Source organism: Podarcis melisellensis, assembly GCF_964234715.1.
Source record: "Podarcis melisellensis genome assembly, chromosome: 3".
Classification (NCBI taxonomy): Eukaryota; Metazoa; Chordata; class Lepidosauria; order Squamata; family Lacertidae; genus Podarcis; species Podarcis melisellensis.
Genome location: NC_138530.1, coordinates 21,708,324 through 21,732,357, shown reverse-complemented (window position 1 = coordinate 21,732,357; position 24,034 = coordinate 21,708,324). Strand labels below are relative to the sequence as shown.

General features: G+C 40.1%; 1 protein-coding gene across 1 annotated transcript in view; it reads right to left on the bottom strand.

Annotated features, from left to right (window-relative positions):
• LRPPRC (leucine rich pentatricopeptide repeat containing) overlaps nt 1-24,034 on the bottom strand; it is a 118,332-nt gene that overhangs the window by 57,363 nt on the left and 36,935 nt on the right. Inside the window, exons 14-23 of the mRNA XM_081903714.1 lie at nt 22,512-22,581; nt 16,414-16,441; nt 13,939-13,996; nt 12,670-12,776; nt 12,381-12,458; nt 12,010-12,063; nt 11,124-11,237; nt 8,787-8,917; nt 6,179-6,264; nt 4,443-4,650 (exon numbers count right to left, since the gene is read on the bottom strand). Coding sequence (XP_081759840.1) covers nt 4,443-4,650; nt 6,179-6,264; nt 8,787-8,917; nt 11,124-11,237; nt 12,010-12,063; nt 12,381-12,458; nt 12,670-12,776; nt 13,939-13,996; nt 16,414-16,441; nt 22,512-22,581 — 934 coding nt within the window. The remainder of the gene's footprint in view (nt 1-4,442; nt 4,651-6,178; nt 6,265-8,786; nt 8,918-11,123; nt 11,238-12,009; nt 12,064-12,380; nt 12,459-12,669; nt 12,777-13,938; nt 13,997-16,413; nt 16,442-22,511; nt 22,582-24,034) is intronic.

Here is a 24,034-nt window from a genome sequence, read left to right as displayed (position 1 = left end):
GAGCAATGGATCCAAACTACAAGAAAGAAGATTCCACCTAAACATTAGGAAGAACTTCCTGACAGTAAGAGCTGTTTGACAGTGGAATTTGCTGCCAAGGAGTGTGGTGGAGTCTCCTTCTTTGGAGGTCTTTAAGCAGAGGCTTGACAACCATATGTCAGGAGTGCTCTGATGGTGTTTTCTGCTTGGCAGGGGGTTGGACTCGATGGCCCTTGTGGTCTCTTCCAACCCTATGATTCTAACATTTTCTGCCGTGTATAATGTTTTAGAAAGTTATAAATGTCATTGTTGCGTTTTATGGGCTTGACAGACAAAGCGCATGTAAAAATAAAAACAACAGACATTTTCCTACTTGTAATAAAGTAAAGGTTTAGCTGCAAGTGAACCATGATAATGTGTTTTGTTTGTCCCACAGAAATCTGTGGGAGCCGCTGAGTCTCCCCTATCTCCACAGCTCTACCCCATTTTGAGAACCAAAAATTGGCACGTGTAATATACATGACTATCAAAATGCCATGTTAAAGAGGAAAAAATTGGGAGAGAATGTATACCACAGGAACCAGGGGTGTGTGAGGGAGACCTTATTTTCCCATATGGTTCTTGCTGGTGGGGGTGAGGCCTGCTAGTAACATGACTGTGAGACAGGCTTACTCCCCACTGCAACTTCATCCTAGTACTGTTTTCATTTTTTCCCCTGGGAGTAAATGACTGCCATCCATTTCCACCCCCTTGTGGCAAGATCTAAGACTGCAGGCAAGAATGTGACAAATCTGATGCTCTAACCACATTTGGCCATACATTCACCGCACAACGATCAGGAGTAGAATATTTGTGACAATTTTCTAATATAAAAAAATGACCAACATAACTGGGAATTGTTAGCTTGTAAAGCAATCTATGGCACCCTGAGAGTATTTAAAAACGAAATCCTATTTCAATACGTTAACAGATTGCCATTTATATTTTCCAGTCATAGACTTGCCAGAAATGCTCTTCAAAATTGTTGTCAATAATATTGCTGAGGAAACTACTGCCAGCAGAGGACTATCATCCAACCAATTCTCCAAGCAACCCACATAATACCTGGAGTATTTAATTCTATTGCCTTCAAGGGATCAAATCTCCAAACTCCATCTAAATTGTGTTTGCTCTTAGATTCTGTTGGACTACTTTAGGCATCCCATTGAAATTACATTCCACTAAAGGGTCCCACTGACTGACATTGCATTAACCTCCAAGCTAGCATTGTTAGGATCATAGTCTGAGGCAGACAAAAAGTGTACGCAGGAGTTTTAAAAAACAGTGGCACAATCACATAAAAAATACAGCAAAATTGAAATTCTGTTTTGACAAGGGGAGATCACTACTTCTTGCAGAACACTGTACAGTGGTACCTCAGGTTAAGTACTTAATTCGTTCCAGTGGTCCGTTCTTAACCTGAAACTGTTCTTAACCTGAAGCACCACTTTAGCTAATGGGGTCTCCTGCTGCCGCCGGAGCATGATTTCGGTTCTCATCCTGAAGCAAAGTTCTTAACCTGAAGTACTACTTCTGGGTTAGCAGAGTCTGTAACCTGAAGCGTCTGTAACCTGAAGTGTATGTAACCCAAGGTACCGCTGTACTAAATTGACACCTCCACATAATTTTTTTGGGTGGCGATACCAGGGCCCAAGAGTAATTTTATGCTGGGGATGTGCTACTTGTCCAATTGATCAAAATTCTCAAGAGATCTTGAGGAGAAGAATAAAATCAAGGAAGCCTCTACAATAGGAAATGTTGTGATGTGTAACTTAAAGTACCTTCACACAAACCAGCTACATATGTGCTGGTCTGGACAAAGACATAAAAGGTCAATATACCATTTAGGACTATGTCCTAGAACAGTTGGTCATCTAACCGACCAGAGATCCAGCAAACCTGGATCTAATCTTGAGGAGCACAAAGAACCTGAGTTGAGATGTAAGTGCTATCAAGCCTATTGGGATAAGTGACCATAGTGCTTATAAACTAAACATACATTTAAATGGACAATTGCCAAGAAAACTGCTCTGACTCTCACTGGATGAAGAACTCAAAGTTGGACTTTGGTTTATGTCCAAATCTTTAATGCTGAAATCAGTATTGTTGTGTTTTTGTTTTTATTATGTATTCTGTGCTTTTATCTTGCATTTTTATGCTGTGAACTGCCTTGAGATCTTCAGATAAAGGGTGATATACAAATTTTAATAATCACAATCATAGGCAAGGCAAGGGGTAAATGCCACAGAAGGTCAATGGTAGTGCTAAATGCAAGCTAAGACATTGATCCAACAAGTTACATGCCCCAACTTTCTTTTGATGAGCAAGGTGAGCACAACCTTCAGCACAGCAAATGGCAAGATTTCCAAGACTGGGCAAGCAATCAGGTTGTTGTTGCTGTTGTTGGTTAAAATAATGGAACTGTGAAGTTGGAAGGAACCCTGAGGGTCATCAACTAAAGCATCCATGACAGATGGCCATCCAACCTCTGCTTAAAAACCTCCAAGGAAGGAGAGTCCACAATGGCCCGACAGAGTCTGCTCCACAGGGTCAGCAAACTTTTTCAGCAGGGGGCCGGTCCACTGTCCTTCAGGCCTTGTGGGGGCCAGACTATGTTTTGAAAAAAAAAGAAAAAGAACGAATTCCTATGCCTCACACAAATAACCCAGAGATGCATTTTAAATAAAAGAACACATTCTACTCACATAAAAACACCAGGTAGGCCCCACAAATAACCCAGGGATGCATTTTAAATAAAAGGGCGCATTCTACTCATGTGAAAACACGCCAATTCCCAGACCGTCCGAACTCTCTCCCATGCTGCATAAAATATCTCATACAAAGCAGGGCCCTCTGATACCTCGGTTTTTACTGTAAATATGTTATTTGATTCCCTTTTGATCCTTACAGTACATTGGAGAGAAATACCTAGCATGAGAGCAAGTGAAACCAACACACCACATTCAGGATTCAATTTACACCATTTAACTACTGAATTAAATTTTAACAGGGACTACCCATTTCTTGAAATCTGCAAGAATCATATTTGTAGTCCTAATTAAGAATGCTACCAAGTTTAAGCCAAAAGTTCTTGGTGTTGGGTTTTGGGTTTTTGGGAGTGACTTAGGAACATTTGTTTTGTGGTCCACCTGATTCTAGAAATCCCTGGGATCCTAAGGATGCAATTCTACACAAGTTTACTGGGAATAAGTCCAACTCAAGAGCTTGTTGCTGAGTAGGCAAGGCGCAGGACTGCACCATAAAGGGCAGGGATACTATATTGCCCACAAACCTGAAAATAATGTGCATTCAGCAGCTACGTACAGGCTGAGGCTATACCAGCACAGGCTCTCTGCACTGCACTGCCACTAGCTCCTGGATTATTCCATGAGAAGATCTGCTATGAGCTTGAATGGCTTCATTCCTAGATGCTGTCTAGATTGCAGCCTGAGTAGTGGCTCTAACACCTGGCAGTCACTGCTGATGCCCAACAGATTCTTGAGCAGCTTTCTGCTCTTTGACTCCCAACTCCCATGAGTACCAAACAGCATGGCAGACTGTAAGGGATGAGGGAGTTGTAATTAGCAACATCTGGAAAGCAGCAAAATGGGGAAGGCTGATTTAGGAAGGCTACTGATTTAAGTCTGCCTGCTTCTGCTCAATTCTGGAAATGTGTTCCAATTTTGCCGGACTTGTCCCAGAGGAGAACAAATTGCTTTTGCCCATTAAGCTTTTGCCCTACTCCTGAAATACACACACAAACCACAGTATAAATACATTTGCTTCTGGCAATAAAATAATCAGGTTCAGAACTAAGGAAGGAAAGGAAAAGGTGTTACAGAGTATGATAGATTCCGGCGTATTAGGCGACTGGGCGTATAATTAGATCCCCAACTTTTGCTGTTCAATTTTAGAGTTTTAGAGTTATAGAGTTTGAGCGCTGCCAAGGGCAGAGAGCACACCCCTCCGCTGCCTCTGCCACTGCAGCAGCCCGAGGCGAGGCGTTTGGTGAGCGCTGCGCTCGGAAGGACTTTCTGCGTCCCCTTCTGTGGGGAGGGAGGAGGAGCTACAGCAGAAGGGGCGCCTCTGCTCACCAGCTCCCTCTCCTCCTTCCCAATGCGTATACCCTGATTTTTGGGGTGATTTTCCAGGGATAAAAAGTCGTCTTGTACGCCGGAACATACGGTACTAGGAACTGTGCTCCAAATACAGCACATTAGTAGTGTATGACAGGAACCATGGTCCATGATACCATGAAGCAGACAGGTTGCTCGATGACCAACTACACCCCCCCAAAAAAAAACAGCTCCATCCAGAGTACAAGAGTGGACCACTTCCAGTGGATCAGAGCAACTTTTAATTGTGAGCATTAAAGCCAAAGTACAATTGTTTCTTTAGTTAGATCCAGACTGCAACCAACTTACTTTTCAAGGTGGACACCAATGAGGGGAGAACACAGGTTTCCAGTAGGCTTTGCTAGACCCAGGGACACAATGGTCTCGAGTAGCCGATTCACCACTTCAACGTCGTGACGCATGGCAGCACCATTAATAATGTGGAAAAAGGATGTGGCTGATATAGATTGAATAGGGACATCCTTCTCTTTCATCTCCTTTAAAATGTTAATAGCATCTACAATGAACCACCACAAAAGACCCTTAGGTAATTTCATGTACAGAGAAAACAAACTGCTATTAAAACAGCATTTCAAAAAACCAGCAGGAATGTAAATTCTGGTGTATAATGCCAATTTCAAGTTAATTACTACTTGCATTTCTAAACGAGACTACAATTATGAATCCACAATAGCATGGTTTTATCATTCTGCTGCAACTTTGACTACAAATTACAGATAGGAACTGTGTGCCCACTCTGCACTACGTAACCCTGTAGAGTCTGCCCTATAGCAACAAGATCCTACTAAATGGATGCTTTTATCGTTCAGTGCTAACATCTGCTAAATCACACCATTGTTTCTTCAGCAGATGGCTTGTCACGAGGCCAGATAATAAAGATGTGTTTACACTGTATATACAGCCAGACTAATGGTCTGATACCGATAGGGCCTGTTTGCTGTGTCGATACTAATTAGCCAAGGAGAGCCAATGAAAGCTTTCTAAGAGAGTGCATGTTAAAACATTAGGTTCATTAAGCTTCATTAAGAAGGCAGAAACAAACATTTTGGTATATGGAATAAGTGCATTTTTTTTTTGTAATGTTCTTAATTATTGCACAGGCAAAATGTTTTGACCACTTTACATAAAAGCAGGGCTCATCTTTTGAAACTGCCTGCTGCATGCAGTGCGCTGTGTGCTTCAGAAAATCAACACAATGCCACCTTTTAATTGCACAGGTAGCCACAATCTGGTTTTATCACGTTTTGGGGTGAAATCTCACTCTAATAAACATTCTAAATCTATTATGACACCCTTTCAATGAAAGGAATTGGAAATAAATTTTCTGTTTAATAGAACAAATGCCAATTATAGTTGGTTACTCAGAAACAGACTGTTTTTTCTAACCTCTAATTAATGGTGGTGATAGCCTAGTTTATAAACTTCATCGATTACTAAACACATACCGTTTACACCCAAATGCATTAAATACATTTGCAATTAAAGATCTGATTAATTTAACAATATTCTTCAGTTGTTGGTTATAAAATGTTACATTAATAATATATAAAAGGCAAATTTAAAATCTTAATATTATAATACATTTATTAAAAAGTTAGAGGGTGGCTTTTTTTTCCTGAAGTGCTTAGACCCTTTACAAGGAGGTTATGTTTATAGGCTTTATGCTAAGACTTCAGACCTTCTTAAGCAAAAACAAAGCCATTAGTCTAGGCACATACGCAATTTGTGCCATAAGTCATGATCTTCAAACTCAATCCAAACAGCAATGCTAATAAAAACTAGCTGCAGAAATGCAAAAAGCACTGAGCTGTGCAAATGTAAATGACAAGCTTGCCAATCCATTAAAACTAATGGCCTGCACTGTCCAAGTATCTCTGGTTGAATTCACATGCAAATTTGTATGCAAAATGTTCAAGCACTTTGCAGGACATGATATACCATTAATATCAACTCATATTTTTATTCCGGTGGCAAGATACCTTCATTATATAGCAAAAATATACACTGAAAGAAAGAGCACTTACCTTCTACTCTGCCATATTTGCTCAAAACTTTCACCAAGGCTAAGCACTTGCCCGCATCAAGAGCAATAGATGAATCTTTACGAGAACTGGGGTATAGAAAAAAAACTGCATCAACTCCATTTGCGCCAGAATATAATAATTTCACAGCGCAATCATGTAGATGTTTACTTAGAAATCAACCCCACTGTGTGCAATGGGTCTTACTCCTGTGTAATTCAGTGTGCAATTAGGAAGTAAATTTATTTCTGATATATCATGGAGGCATTGGCGCTATGAAAGGATGCGCTGCTTTTTGAAGACATTGGGTTGGAACCACGGTTACATGAGTGGAAGGTCTGGAATGTGGTGTGGGAGCCTGCAATGGGAAGAGGGTAACTGCAAAAATCAGGAGTTCCCCTTTCATGAGCAGAGCTCCAAAAACATCCAAAGACTTATTTATTCTCTCATTTATTCATTTAAAACGTTTTGCAGGATTTCTGGGTCTCAATCAAATAGATAAACAAGAATATGAAGAAAGTAAATCTAGGGTGTGTTACCATCAACAAAAAGTAATACGTTCGATTCAGATTAAGCAACTCTTTATTTTATTATATATATATATAAATTTTCATAAACTTCCATCTCATAAGAAAAAATCATGGTGGTGTTCAAAATATAATAACAGAATCGTACTTGCATGTTGGTCCCACATGCATGGGGTAAGTCAGTCATGAGTGAAGGTAAATCCCATTAATGAAAATGGAAATTAAGGGTACACCATTTAGGCTATTTACCCAGAAGTAAGCCTGAAAGGACTGAGCTGATTGGCCAAATCCAAACCAATGTCAAACAGTCCTGAAATTTATTCCAAGGCTACCATTTAATACTGATATCATCATCATCATCATCAAACAGACCACAACCTCCTCAGTTCCCAAGGAATTATGGAAAGGGACCATTGCTCTTATCTGAAAGATATTTCTACGTGGTGTTACAATGGATTCAACTGGGTTTGGCTTCCTCTACTGCTCAACCAGTAGGAGCAGCCGAACCCAACTGAGTCCATTATACCACCAAGGAAGAAACTATGTTTCTCCAAAGAAAATTACTTATTGAAATCAACTTGCTTTTGGCATAATGCAACATACCTATTAAACTACTCTGTGCATCCTATAACTCATTACCTTAGTCATAATTACGGTAACAAAAGGATGAAGGGCTGTTTCTGTAGCAGCAGGTGTCTTTTTATAACAAACAGAATGCTAAACTACGTACGATAGCACATTTTCAAGGGCTGCCAAATAGATCATCTTAAATAAATTGAAGGGCCAGTTCCTTTTTGGTAGGAGATCTGGACTGGTTCTTGAATGTGAATCCATATGAGAACACTGGACCTGTATGGACTGTCTAAGGCATTCATTTGTAGAGAATCCAGTGAGCTGAACGCAGCCTGAACAAATGCACTCCACAGGATCATCTATGAGCATACTGAATGAATAGAAGATCCCTTATTTTGAAACATGGCCCAGAATTTGTTCAAGAACACAGAGCTATCGAGGAAACACCTGACTTATGCAACTTGGTAATATAAGGAAGTTGTTTCACAGAAGCTAAAAAGTCTTATTTGCATCTGAGGCCTTCCTTCGGATGAGATAAATAAGTAGAGTTAACAAATATAGAGTTACAGAACTACACACACGCGTGTGCACACACACACACAAAATATATCTATATATGTCACTTCTACTCATGTGCAACGTAAGCAGGGTTTTGGAACCTGTTTAAAACTGGGTTTTCAAATAAAGTTTAGGAATGTACGTTCATTTTAGCAACAGGAGAACCCACTGAACCTGCAGAACCCGCATGTATATGTGTAAAATAGAAATATAGAAGTTGAGAGAGAGAAAAAAAATTCACACATGACTGGGCATTGGGAAAATGACTGACTTTCCTGCGGCTCACTGTCAGTTGCTAAACTCTCATCAACTGTATATCTACACTGGTCCAACATCATGCCAAAAGAGCAGAAAGAAGCTCCTAAATATGTGATTGTGTGTGTTGTTTTGTTTTCAAATTTACCTTAACAATAAAATTAAAGAAATAAAACTAAAAGACAAGAGGAGGAGAAAAAAATAGGGATCTGCAAAGTACTTTGCTGACAAACCAGGCATTACAGGTCTTAGCTGAGAGCTAATTTTCACAACCAAGATATTATCTATGGAAACAGAGACTTTAAAAGGAAATGTTTGCAGCCAGGTATTAGAAGCATAATGTCACTTACAAGCGCTGTAACCCGCTATACTGCAGCTACGTTACCCGGCTCAGAAACCAAATCTGAATGCCAAGGTAGCTGCTAAGACCTTATCATAAACTGATTTATTAAAATACAACATAGAGCACCACTAATAAACATGTGTGTTCAGAGTGATTATATAATCGTGACAACTTGTTACAACCAATCTCGAATTTCAGCAAAATATTTTTATGAGGGGAAAAGCTAATTAAAAATGTATGAGGGTTGGGCTGGTTTTTTTTTTTTTGTTTTTTTAAATATTCAACCTACTTAATTCAATAAGGTCTGTGTATCAGCATAAATCTCTTTGACATCTTTCAGGGCCGGTGTACTTACAGTTCTTCTTTAAGGTTCATTGCCTCCTCTGCATTATCATGTCGACAGCACAAATGTATTAAGGCTGCATAGCCACCAACAGACATGTCCGCTTCGTATTTGGCTTTCACTTCAAGGGCTTTCTGCATATTCTAGGAGGAGCATTAAGGAAAAGATATGAACTAAAAGAGAAAAGTCCGCATGACATTTTGCATTCCAGGGCTTTGCTGCGAAACTACATTTATCTATGTATGCATAGCCTGCGTGCTGCTTGTTAAAAGCTCACGTGCTTTACATTTGCAAAAATTACAGTTATTTTAGCAAGTGACCTGAACTTGTCCAATCGAAACCTTTTGTTAGAGGAGCGGTTTATATGCTTAGTGGACATCTTAGGTAGGCACATAATTACTATTATGATTTCTTCCTTGAATATATGTTAGCATTCGTGTTCGGTTGGAAGTTTTATTTTAACCGTGGGCAAAAGCAGGAACGAAGTGTCCAACTTTTAAAACCAAATAAGCATTCCCATATCCTTTTTAAGGCTATTCCTTAATACATCTTGTATTCCTATTAATACATCTTGAACATATCCTTATGAACAGAGGTCATGTCAAAAGCTTTCCCTGTCACTCTTCTTATATAGAGTAACAAAATGAAGCGAAACCTCTTCACGGCCTAAATTTCTGCCATTATAGAATACAAGCTGTAAGGTTAACCATATTCCAGTTTCCTGTACAATAATGGGCATTATGGCACAGGCACACAAACAAGAAATTGGACCAGAGTCTTGGAATACACAGCAAATTGCAGACCTACACAAAATATGAACTACAGCTGGATGCCTGCTGATGAAGGCAAGAGCCTCTTTATCTCAGAAAGCTTTTCTCCAGCAGGAAAATGGAATTTCAATCCCCGCATTAACCACCTTGTAATATTTGACTTGCAAATGACTATTGCATGTATCAGTTGCTTGACAATCTAGATGTAAGAGACCAGAGCCATGGCTTGAAAGGACATTTGGCATGTATGATAAACCTATCACAGCTGTTACTATCATTCACTTTGCAGATTACCATTAACAGACCAGAGTAATCCCCAAACATGCCATTCAAGAGGTAACTGAAATGAGTTGACTTTTTTTTTTTTTGGCTTTAATTGCTCTTTTGTACTTTGATATGATTTACAAGGGCCAAAACCAGAACCCTTGAAACATTATTCTCCCTTGCTTACCAGCACTAAACCCTCACCTGAAATGAAGCCTAAGTACATGCAATTATATTTGCAACCATTCATCTCTGGTTATCTTTACTTGCCTCTCTCTGTCTCCCTCCCACTTTACATCCCACTGCCTTCACTTAAGATTTCAAACTCCTTGGAGCCGGGATTTGTCGTTTACTTAGTAACCATTTCCAGAGGGGTGGTCATCAGAGGGAGAAACCAATGTCAGAAACTGAGGAGCTGAGGAGGTGGTAGTGAGAGGGCAATCTTTGCGGCACCTCCTAGGTTGTGGCATTTTCTGACCTTAAGACACCTGAGATATGTGTTTTCAGGACCACTGCCCCTATTTTTGTGACTGCAATTTGTATTAACCGTTCTTAATGTTAAATTTAAAATTGCTGAATCCCCACCCTGGGGAATACTGGGGAAAGGCGGGTAATAATTTTAATAAATAATATCATCATCCTCAAGAACAACATGTCTTAAGCTTTTGTGGGCTAGATCCACCTTCATCAGATGCATGTCATGAAGTGGGCTCTTGTCTATGAAAGCATATGTCTTAAATGTTAAGATGCCACAAGGCTCCTCCTTGTTCTTTCACTAGGATTACTCTGTATACTACTACTAGTAAAGGTAAAGGGACCCCTGACCATTAGGTCCAGTCGTGGCCGACTCTGGGGTTATGGCACTCATCTTGCTTTATTGGCCGAGGGACCCGGCCACATTCCGGGTCATGTAGCCAGGATGACTAAGCTGCTTCTGGCAAACCAGAGCAGCACACGGAAATGCCGTTTACCTTCCCACTGGAGCGGTACCTATTTATCTACTTGCACTTGACGTGCTTTCGAACTGCTAGGTTGGCAGGAGCAGGTAACGAGCAACGGGAGCTCACCCCGTTGCGGGGATTCGAACCACCGACCTTCTGATCGGCAAGTCCTAGGCTCAGTGGTTTAACCCACAGCGTCACCCGTGTCCCATATACTACTACTACTACTTTATTACTTGTACCCCGCACATCTGACCAGGTTGCCCCAGCCGTTCTGGTTCACTGCCACATACATTGATGGGTGTTCTATAGATAAGAGTCACTGTTGTTTATTAAATGCTGCAAATTCAACACACAACTCTTTCAAAAGTTACCTCTTCCGCACACAAAGCAAATATAAGCTGCTTCAAAACATCTCCAATAGGCTGGTTCTCAGCTTTCAGTTGTTCCAGTTTCTCCTCCAATTCAGGCACCCGAAGTGCAGGGAACTATGGCAAAAGAATAAGATGTTTACTAAATAAAACATCCCTGAAAACCACTTGAATTAAGAGAGAAAACATGAAGACATGTGCAAGCAAGAACGTAAATTCTCTGCAACTGTTCGAGTCATAGCAAAAATGCATGACAGTTCCTTTATATTTTCAGTCTGCATATACTAGATAGAGAAGGACAACTTAACACCAAATTTGCTGTGGTGCGTCTTCCCTCACTCAGCACGAACATGTGCAATTGCGTTGAGCTTTAAGTGCTTTTACCACAGAACCGTTAAGGCAAATGTTTGTGATTATTCCTAGGACATGCATTGCCCAGAACCTTAAAAAAATATAAAAAGGTTTCACCATCGAGTGCAGATGCCCCATCTATGTGCCCCACCCTGGTGTACAGGATTTCACATGCACTTTCGATGCAAGTGAGGCCAGGCACATTTTTTTGCAACTTGCCCTTCCCTGTCCAAAGTGGCAAAAACATAGGCTCATAACCATACTTGTGAGCTGCTCTCTTTTCTAAATGGGGAAACTGAGTCACAGCAGCTACCTCAGGTGTTCAAGCCTGTTTCTGGGAAGGCCAAATATGCAGACGACATATTCGAACTAACAGACATATTATGCTTCTGCTGTTATTAACACTGAAGCTAATTCCAGGAAAAGACTGAAACATCAGCTGCGCAAGAGAATAGATACCTTGGAAGCAAAGTATCCGTTTTGTATACAAAAATTATTTGATTACTAACAAATAAACCTAGATAGCCAGTCTACTTACTTTTGATAATTCTCCGGGCAACAATGCGTCTTTATCAGTCAAGAGAATTACATCCTAGAAGATAATATATATAGTGTAAGAAAATGTATGAAATATAGGATGAATAGAATTGAACAAGATCCCATTTCAGCGAAACATGCCGTTAAGCCATAGAAAAGAGCCTCTTCCCATTTATCCTCATAGTTAGAGCTTTAAAATTCTCTGTCCAAAACACAAATGCTTCCAAATTAAATAAAAAGGAGACGATCAATATGCTATTTTAAAAATCAGAAACGGTTCCTTTTGAATGTTGTTTCTCTCTAAACAGATCCATGGGGAGTACAGACACATGTTTTATATTGAAAGACAACATTTAATTTACCACTACAGACCTTAATTAATTCAGGAACGTGGCAGCTGTCCAGTAGGTTGCGAATACCTCTAAAGATGTTGGGAGGGATCACTATATTCTGTACCGAGAGGTGGAGAAAATTACATGAGTTTTAAAAACACAACCAAACTGAGATAATTTCTGTTAGACAAATTTCAGACATAATTTAAGTCTCCAGCACTCGCATGTCATTGAGAAGTGGTCTGGTTGTACTTAAAAGCTGCAATTTCAAATCTAATAGATACATGTCAGGCAGGACAGGCATTATGTAGCAAAAAATGAAATGGTACCATCTTCTTCAGCTGATGGAAGTATTGTCTCAACCGCTCCTCCTTGGCCTGTACCTCTGAGTCACTCATGCTGTCAATCAAGCTATAAAGAAAATAGCCAACAGCTTCTGCAGGGGGGAGGAACACAAGAGAAAGCATTCCACTAAAATTACTGACACTGTCATGTTATCAAGATTAATTTATAAGAAATCATTTTGGTGTGAGATGTCACCCTGATGAGAGGCTCTGAAATGGCAACAATGATCACTGAGGCATAGAGATTATGTGGTTTGGGAGCACATATCTAACTGGTGAGTGAAAGGAATATTAATTATTTTCAAACCCGGTGACAGCTTTTCAGTACAGAATCTATCTTCAATCTATTTTTTCTCACTGCTGTGTGACAGAAGCAGTACTGCCCAGGGCCTCTCCCCCACTCTCCTGCCCACTACCCCAAAATAGTTGCCATAAATATTTTGTCATTTATTCAAAAGGAAATAAAGAGCTTCCTAAAGCATCGCGTACACAGCCCTGTATATTTCACATTATTTACCATGCTTTCTGCAGCCTAGCAAGCGAACATGAATACAATAAGGAGTATTAAATGATTTTTAACAACCAGATCCAATAATCCTGTGGAGAGCTACTTATTAGCCAATGAAAATCAAGATTAACAAAAGATGCTACATGGTGAACAGCACTAATTTTCTTTGGCACTCAAGCATAAAATGTATAGGAGCATCAGGAAGAACTAATGAGCTTTTGATAAGACATCTACTAGTGACATGTACTGCATTCTTTTTATTATTTATTGAGAGTGTTCAGCAGGTCTTAAATCACTTTATTCAAGATACTAAGTGGCATTTTGCTCTTTGATATGACAGAAAGCAATTAAAATGTTATTTTAATAGTTTTATGTTTTGTTTTGTTTTAATAGCTTTCTGAAATACAGAAAAACTTGGTTGTAGTTGTAAAGTGTTTATTTAAGGGATCTGATTATGTTATCAGTGTTGCAAACCTTTCTGTTTTATTTAACACATGTGCACTCTGTGAATGGAGAACATTTTAATTAAAGAAAGAAAAGGGGGAAACACCCCCCTTCCAAAAAAATCTCACGGATTCCATAAAATATACTGTGATCATCTGGATAAAGATTTTACCCAACATGTTTTCCAAATTTCACTTTCAAAAAGAAGTAATCAGTGTTTATGGTTGTAATCCCTCAAGCCCATCATTACACAGAAGAACGGATTTGTGGATAAGTTACAATCATAGAAATTGAAACTCTACCAGTTGGTCCCGGAGGCGTCTGGCAATAACGTCCATCCTTGTACAAGAGTTCTGTTATCTGGTAAGACAGAATAATCGTACATTGCAGCCGAGAAGAAGAAGCAAGGGCAAATAGTATCTGAAATTGAATTCTACAAATAATAAAGCATCTCTCCACTAAGCTATTATTCTATGCCACATCATAGCAATTCACTCTTTAAAAAGGAAGGCTTTTTGTGTGTGTAAATATGGTATTTAAAATCAACACCAACAGCATGTATGCTGCACACCAAAATGTATATTGGAAGTGGGGGGGGGGAGAAAGTCTTTCAGTGATTCTGTTCCTAGTGTCTTAACCCACAATAGAAAGTATTGCTTAAAGCAAACATTAAGCATTGTCACTTTCAGGTGTTAAAATTAAGAGTCTTTAGTTTCTCAACAGTGTAGCGTTACTTCATTTTTACATATTTGTAAATAATAATAAAAATCTGCATTTTTAGATAGTACTTAATGCCGATGACATACCAGCACTTCTTTAAACAAAGCAAAAAATATATATTAAGGGTTATAGCCAGCTAAGCTTTACTCAAGAGTAAACCCACTGAAATTAAAGGATCTAAGTTGGGCATGGCCATTCCTTCAACTGGGTCTACTCTGAGTAAGACCAACACTTGATACAACCCTAAGTCTGCAATCTTAAACACATTTACAGGGAAGTAAGCTCAGTTGAAAACAGTAAAACTGACCTCCAAGTAAGCAGAAATAGGGCTGCATGACATACTTGGAACGCAAAACCGAAGGTGGTTACTACATTCAGAGTTTGTTTTGATTTTCCTGCGGCTAACTTATTTGACAGTTTGGCATGTGAAGCAACAGAATGATTTGTGTTTCTTCCCCAATATTAATTAGCTCCCTAAAAACACCTCCCACGTTCTCCTGAAGGGTGTGTCCCCCTGCCCACAGGAGCAGATTTTGGAGGCACATGGGGGACAGAGGTTAAATTAGTAAAAGCCCCCCACCCCAATGGAAATCTCCTAGATAAAAGCCTTCTGCCAGGACAAAGGGCACCAGAGAGCACAACATTCTTTCTGTAGCTCTGACCCACTTCTGAGCTTAGTATAAACTTTGCCTCAGCAAACACCACATCTGGAGCTGTACTAGCAGCCTGATTTGCAAAACTTCAAGAAAACTCAGGTGGTATTTCAAATTTAAACAGAAATATGTAGATTGTCAAGATGCAGAAGACGGAAAGAAAAGGCTCTTTTGGAAAACAAGATCCTACTTCTACATCCAAGAGCAATAAATAGAAGAAAAACAACTAAGCTATGCTGTGCCCCATGTAGTGTTTTGCTGAAACATGGTAGTTAAGCATCGATCCAAAAACTCATTTTAGTGCAATCTTCCTATCACTTCATTATCTTTCAGGGAACTTGCGGCCTTCTAGAAGCTGCCAGACCATAATTACTGCTGGCTAGGCTTGATGGGAACTGTAGTCCAGGAACATCAAGGAGCCACTGGTTCCCCACCAACTTTAGACAGGGTGTAGGAAAATGTTATGCAAGAAGGAGCCTCTGTTATTTTGTAAATTACTTCCTCAATTGTTTGGTTCACTTCCATACTGCTTATTCTCTGAATTTTAAACTGGTGACATACAGAGATATAAGGCGCTTTGGGTTTTCCCCTCAAGCCTAACAAATAATAATAATAATAATAATAATAATAATAATAATAATAATAATAATAATTTATTATGTATACCCCACCCATCTGGCTGAGTCCCCTCAGCCACTCTGGGCAGCTCCCAATCAAGTATTAAAAACAATACAGCGTTAAATATTAAAAACTTCCCTGAACAGGGCTGCCTTCAGATGTCCTTTATAGATAGGATAGCTACTTATTTCCTTCACATCTGAAGGGAGGGTGTTCCACAGGGTGGGCGCCACTACCAAGAAGGCCCTCGGCGCTGGATCTCAGTGTCTGGGATGAATGATGGGGGTGGAGACTCTCCTTCAGGTATACAGGACCTGGTGGGTTCAGTCATCTTCCCCACCCCAATTCTCATCTCTTTCGCACATATTTATTAAATTCGCAAGAAGTAACTTAGGCAGAGAGCCCAACTGGGGATCTTCGCATGCAACCCTCTTTGAGCAGAAGGTCCCTGCCAAGTTACCACTGTTCAAGTTTCTGTCCACCAAGTCCCCCCCCCCAACAAACTTCATCCAAAGCCAAGCATGCCTTAACTCCAATTAGATATGGGGAAGTGAAGGTGGTTTGGAGTTAAGCACGTGCTTAAATCTCCCCACTGAGTTCAAACAGAATTAGCTTAGGTTGAATCATGCCCTAAATTTAAAATGCACCGGACAAGATACAACACTCTCCAAATAAGTTACCGTCAAGACTGTGAGCATGCAGCTTCCTGTTACTTATACTTCCATAATATTCTGTACCCAAAGCATTTTAAAGCAGCTCTACTTTATTTCAGTTTCACGGTCTTACCTTGCTCCAGAGATTTACATCAAAGGACCTGTAGAGGGCAGCAGAGGATAATTAATCGAAGGTCAGAAATATTTGTTTAATTTAGCCATTCTTTAAGAGAAAACTGTACATGTAAGCACATGCAGATTTGTTTGGGTGAAAGGTATTAAAAATAAATTAATAATTTAAACATTTTGTCAGGTTTATTTTCGAAAAATGAGTTCACGCGGTATATAAATTGCCACAGAAAAGGAGGGTCATGTTAGAATCCTTTGCTTCAATGTGTTTCAACCAGTTTCTTGCTCGTGTTTACATGGGGGAGCCTGGAAACAAAAACATCAATGCGAGTGTAAATGTCCATTCAGCAGAAAATTAAGGTTCCGCAGACCTTCTGGTATCTACTTCAGATGATGTTTGAGAGGGTTAACCACAACAGTAATTTGGAGCTTGTACATGAATAGTTTGCTGGTGACATGAAAAACGTACTTTCCAACACGCTTAGTCCATTTCCTTAAAAGTAATGCTGAAAGCACTTATTAATCTGCATGATTAATCTGTTAATGTGTTATTAACCATTCAACTCATTATCACACATTAAATGTAAATGCATTAATCAGTTTTCAACTGTCCCCACTGTTAAAGGTTCAGGGTTGTAACCTATCTGCATATCTAAATTCAGGCAGCATTTTCAAATTAAATAAGCCATACACATGTATTATTTAATATCAACAATTACTTTCACTTCGTAATCTCCAAAATACAGTAGTGAGATACTGTAACATATATCTCCTCTTCAGACTGCCAGGTTGAAAGAGGATTGCATAATTTCATTTTTATCTGCTTTTTTAAAAAAAACATTCTTGGCAGTTTTGTGAAATACTACCTGTCACAGTATCTCATGAAACACAGTCCTTGAGAAGAAAAGAGACAAGACTTCACCATATATGAGATGTTCCCTCACAAGCAGAAAAGAGGTATGCAAGGATACATATTTGATTTGCTAAAGACTGCTGTTTTTAAAACCTTAATTGTTTGGCATCCTAAACTTTCTGAACAAGAAATTCCAGCAGAACATACATGTCCAGAGAAACTGAATCTGAAAAATGGAGGAAGATGTTCCCAGTTTAAATAACCAGAATGACACTGTAATATTCACAGCATAGTGTGAAATTGCTGCTCCACAGTTACAGATTAAACACACTGCCCTCGATTAGGGACAGTGCACTGGAAGCAAATGCAGATGGATTCTAGCTGTTCTTGGAAATGGGTAGGTTAAAATTATGACTTGCATTCACCCATTGGAATGAACTTTTTATCAGTGTACGAATTGCCTTGTTGACCGAACAAAACCTGTGTAGTTGAATGTTCAGTTTCCAACACTGATCAACCAGACACCTGAAGTTTCAAACAAGGCATAACAGGGAGAGTCCTGCCTCCACACCTCATTCTGCTGACAATATCCAGCCATCAATATCAAGAGATATACTCAAAACATAAAAATGTTGTATTGGTGTCAGATGGGCTTCCCAAAAGGCATTTGCTTGGCCACTGTGTGAACATAATGCTTCACTAGATAGATCTTTGGTCTGGTTCAGCAGGACTATTCTTTTTTCCTTTATTTAATATTTTTATTTATTTTTATTTCCAGTTAACAAACACATCGAACAACAGCAGGATTATTCTAATGTTCAGATGCTACTGGACCTGTTCTCCACGAATCAGCCCAACCCTTTAGCACCATCCAACATTTGGATCCAACCTAGTGGCCATCAATGAGACTCAGCTATGACCAGAAACTTCCCCGTTCAACTCTGGTCTCTGCCACGTGGCTCTTCTGGTAATGAACTCTACAAATTAACTGTGCTTTGTGCAGAGAAGTGCTTTGTTTTTTGTCTACTGATGGGACATACATCCATATCTCACTCTAATTCCTAACTTATAACTGATACTGAATTGGGTGTTGATTTGGCTGTGGGTAAAACTAATTACAGTGGTGCCCCGCAAGACGAACGCCTCGCAAGACAAAAAACCCGCTAGACGAAAGGGTTTTCCGTTTTGGAGGCGCTTCGTAAAATGAATTCCCCTATGGGGTTGCTTCGCAAGACGAAAAAAATCTTGCATCCCCCCCGCGGGTTTTTTTCGCTTTTTTCGCCCTTTTCTTAAGCCGCTAAGCTGCTTATCAGCTGTTCCGCTGATAAGCCGCTTAACAGCTGATCGCTGGAAGCCGCTTGACAGCTGTAGCGCTAATCCGCTAAGCTGTCAATGGGCTTGCTTCGCAAGACGAAAAAACCGCTATACGAAGAGCCTCACGGAACGGATTAATTTCGTCTTGCGAGGCACCACTGTAACTGATTGGTTCAAAACTGGGAAAGGAGTACAGCAAGGCTGTATATTGTCTCCCTGCTTATTTAACTTATATGCAGAATTCATCATGAGAAAGGCTGGACTGGATGAATCCCAAGCCAGAATTGAGATTGCTGGAAGAAATATCAACAACCTCAGATATGCAGATAACACAACCTTGATGGCAGAAAGTGAGGAGGAACCCTCTTTCACCTTAATGAGGATGAAAGAGGAGAGCGCAAAATGTCATTTGAAGCTCAATATCAAAAAAACAAGGATCATGGCCACTGGGCCCATCACCTCCTGGCAAATAGAAGGGGAGGAAATGGAATCAGTGAGAGATTTTACTTTCTTGGGTTCCATGATCACTCGAGATGCTGACAGCAGTCATGAAATTAAAAAACGCTTGCTTCTTGGGAGAATGGCGATGGCAAACCTAGACAGCATCTTAAAAAGCAGAGACATCACCTTGCTGACAAAGGTCTGTATAGTTAAAGCTATGGTTTTCCCAGTAGTGATGTATGGAAGTGAGAGCTGGACCATAAAGAAGGCTGATCGCCGAAGAATTGATGCTTTTGAATTATGGTGCTGGAGGAGTCTCTTGAGAGTCCCATGGACTGCAAGAAGATCAAACCTCTCCATTCTGAAAGAAATCATCCCTGAGTGCTCACTGGAAGGACAGTTCGTGAAGCTGAGGCTCCAATACTTTGGCCATCTCATGAGAAGAGAAGACTCCCTGGAAAAGACCCTCATGTTGGGAAAGATGGAAGGCACAAGGAGAAGGGGACAACAGAAGACGAGATGGTTGGACAGTTTTCTCGAAGCTACCAGCATGTTTGACTAAACTGCGGGAGGCAGTGGAAAACAGGAGTGCCTGGCGTGCTCTGGTCCATAGGGTCACGACTAAACGACTAAACAACAACAAAACTAATTCAGCTTCTCCTTGATTAATTACAAACGGGCAGATTCACTGAAATGTGTACCCGTCCTGGCTTAATCTGCCAGACCTTTCACATTGTATTATTTATTGGTAATGTATTAGAGTAAAGAAGTCTCTATTCTAGGGTGGCATTCCTGTCCAAGATATGACAGGCACCCACAGTCTGCACAGCTGAAGACATTTTTGCTCCAGCAAGTTTTCCCAGCTGGATAAGTGGGTTTTTAGCATGTGTGTGAATGCAGCAGACTCAGAGGGTGAGAGAGTCCCATGAATGAGCTCACCCTACCTTGTCTTTAAATGCCTGGCCTGCTTGTGCTGCTGAGCCTGTACTGCTACTAGCCTGAATAAATATATTTTTCTTACTTTCAAGAGGGGCTCTTGGCTATACACAATAAATTGATTAATACTCAGTAATGATAGAAGCTCCAAAAACCACCACATACTTTCAAGTAAGAGTTGCTGCCAGTGTGTTTTGAGGTGGGAGTTTGACAACCATGAACTGTCACCAACGTTTGCCTTTCAAAGGGTGAGTACGCTCACCAAACCATAATTAACTACACTCGACTATAGCTAGACATGATGCCTGAACAAATAGCAAACTGGTCAGCAAACCAGAATGGCAAATCATGGCTTATGCTAACAGAGGTTTTACTAACATTTTACTTTGAAAGTTACAGCCGTCCTACCCAAAGTTCCCTTTCCTTTAGGGTTATGCTGCTTTACTTCATGAGCAAATGACCAGAAGACTAGTACTTGCACTGTTTGCCTCTTCACCTCCCACCTCCTTGAAGTGTGAACAAAACAGGATTTCAGTAGCAGAAATGGTGTTGTTCTCCGGGAAACACATAAAGTGGCTAGGATGGAGGTTCTCTTTCAAGAAAGACAAGCATATGGCTTGGGTACTGCACTCCGATGGTGGCCAATGAGCACTGGAATACACTCTGAACTGCCAGAGGTAAAGAGTTATGCAAGCATCCAAGGAAGCAGACACTTTCATATGTGCATGGCTAGCTGTACTTGTCACTTCTCCAATGTTTATCCCTCTGAGTTGTGACGTTCTGAATTTACGAAACATCTCTCAAAACTCTTCCAAGATTATTCTTGGAATGGGGAGGTGTCTCGAAAAAGCCCTATGTCACTGTAACACGTACACAAGGTCTGAAATTTTAATGGACCTATTTTAAAAACCTAAAGCAGTCTACGGTTGCTGTGCTTATTTAACATTTCAAGGCATTGTTCACCAAAACAGCTGATTTCTCTCCATCAGAAAGGGGGTTTCAGGAAATATTGTGCTATGATGGCTTTTCAGAATTTCCCCCTTTTTCTTCCTGTCCCACCCTATCTCCTTTATTCAATACAGATTCCAAACAGTATTGTTTATGCATGATGATCTGAAAACATAATAGGTATAGATATGACAGAGGAGGGGGGTATAACCTAAAGCATTTTGATCTCAAGGAGAGGTAGGGCCTTTCAGATGTTGCCGAACTCCAACTTCCATCAGCTACAGCCTGTCCAGCAGTCTGGAATGATTCAAACTATACTTCAACAATACCTCAAGGACCACAGAAAGGCACAACTGGTCTGATCAGGATTTCAAGTATTGGCCAAATACTTCACCAATCATAGTGAACACATTTTTAGGCCCTGAAAACAGATGGAGTTACCATATAAAAGGTACCATAATATCTAAATCTGCTAACTTTGGCCAGAGAAAGAAAGTTCAGAAATGAACAAACCTAATAGCACAAAATGTGTTTCTAATGCTATAGTCAATAATTGCCTCCCATTATTTTCAAAAATCTCCTTTTACATACTGAACTAGCATGATGAGAAGACAATTTAGAGTGTTGTTGTTTAGCATGTCGAATAATGCGCTCTGATACAGCAGCAGTCCAACAACGTAGCCTGACAACACATGACTGTGAATCATGAAGCTAGGCTTTGTCAAAATAACGTAATACCTACTTTGAGGATGGATTAAGTAAAAACTGAGCAACAACAATTTATTTATACCCTGCCTTGTCGTCAACAGCAGCAGCAGCAGTAACAACAATTTATTTATACCCCACCTTTTCCCTCATGGGATTCAAGGCAGCTTATATATTAAAATGAGAGCCACTAAAAACATAGAAAAACATATTAAAAAACAACTGAACATTGTTAGAAGTACACCAATGTACATAAAATATATTAAAACCATACAAATAATTGCAATAAGCACAGCAATGACACCCACTAGGGCAATGGGGCTTCCCCTCCTTTACTCCCTTAAATCCTCCCTGGAGGACCGGAAGAAAAGAGATTATTAGCGCTATACTGAATTCCGCCATTTCATTGGGTACCCTTAGGCAAGCACAGCCTCGGTGCTTCATCTGAGATTATCATACCCATCTACTTTCAGGGTTGGTGCCATTATTATGGCAACAACTTGCACCAAACACTCTGAAAACTGAATGCACTATATAAATGATAATTATTACAATTACATAATCACTAATTAAGCTTTCGATTCACAGAACCAAAAACATAATTATGCTATAGCCAGTGATTGCATAGGTTGAAAGTTTCCCACCCATGTCACTCAGAAGAGTGGGAAGTAGGGTTCATTCTGGCTCTTTAAACCTTAAGAGATATGATAGGCCTGCACTGATTCTTACAGCCACAAATATACTCCTATCCAGCTCCTAACTGGCTTTTTAGCTTATGGGCAAAAATATGCTTTCATTCCTCACCCCCTTTTTCTTAAAGCAACTGCCCAAAATACCATCCTGGGATTAAGGACCAAGAGCATCCAAGGTACAAAGGTGGCAGTGAAAGCTTCATAAACGCTTACCTTTTGAATCCAAAGACTAGACTGCCTCTGAATTGCACTTGATCTATGGGTGGCATATTTGGAGAAGACACTGCAGAACAAATGAAAATCCTTAGAATGCGTTGACCCTTGCTTCTCCAAAAAGGATTGATTAAGCCATCGGTATCAAAAGACATTTATTTAAAGAGAATCTGTTTAGTAAGATCATCTTGGCACATGAATGCATGATCTTCCAATAATTTCAAGTTTTAAACACAGAGAGGTCTTTCTTTACTGGCTAGAAAGAGAAAGATATACAATACCCTGGCATTACAGTGCTTTTTGGAGTTTTGGTCACTTATTAGGGAATGCAGTTACTGCATATTCATCTCTGTGCGTACTAACTTAGAGCAGCAGTCCCTGTTGAATCATTCCCCACCAAGTGATATACATTTATTTATCTCATACAATTTACACGTATTTTTAAAAAACCAAAGCGGTTTACAAAAGATAAAACAGTAATATCAAGAATAATCCATAACACTCATTAGCTCTCAGTAATGTATCTGGGAAGCTAAATTTCATAAGCCTCGGCTATGTGTGACAACAGAGACTGCTAGGCAGCACTAGGGGTAGGAGGAGTTGGCTTAATTCAAGCCAGGAATGAAACAACCAAGCTGGTATGCGTGGAGGGGAGCTGGGACAGCAGACAGCTGACGGAGGTAGAACATGGACATCGAACAGCTCTAAAAATCAACGGCTATGCAGAATTTCTAGTAGTTGAAACATGAGTGCCCATCTGTCTTTCAAATGCATTCACTCCAGCAGAATGCATTACTTCTTCCATGCCAGCTTCCAGACAAGCAGTGCAGGAGAATCCAAATTCAGTCCCTAGACCAGAGCTTTCCAAACTGTGCGTCGCGACACATTAAGTGTGTCGGCTGCAGTGTGTATGTGTGTCATGCAAACGCTCGCCGCACTACTCCCAGAGCTGGAGAGGGGTTGCTTTAACCTCTGGTTTGCTCGTAAAACTGAATCACCGTGTTGTGAAATGATGCATGTCTAAAAAGTGTGCCACCAACATGAAAGTTTGGAAAGCTCTGCCCTAGACCAACTGGGCCTTACACTGAAGAACTTCCCTGCTTCTTTGTTGTGATTGCTCATGTTGTTTGTTACTTAAATATAGTAATAAATAAATGAGAAAGCAATCCTTGTGTTTAAAAAGTTTTTGTTCGTTTCAAAAAACAACAACACGGTGCAGCTCTGTATGCTCAACTGCTGCTGCCGCCGCTGACAGCCGGCAAGCTGGTTTCCTTAGCAACAAACAAGTCTGAGGGGGGGAAATGAAAAATAGATGACAATGAAGTGGAATGGGGCAGTTGAGAAAGGGAGAACAGGCACCCTTGTGCACATTGTCTAATGCGCCCAGATTCCTTAACCGATGCTTCATAGTTTTCATCTTGCCAGTTTTGGGAATCTATGCATTATAGAACTTTGACTCCAATGAAAATCCTGTGTGTGTGTGTGTGTGTGTGTGTGTGTGTGTGTGTGTGGATGTTATATAA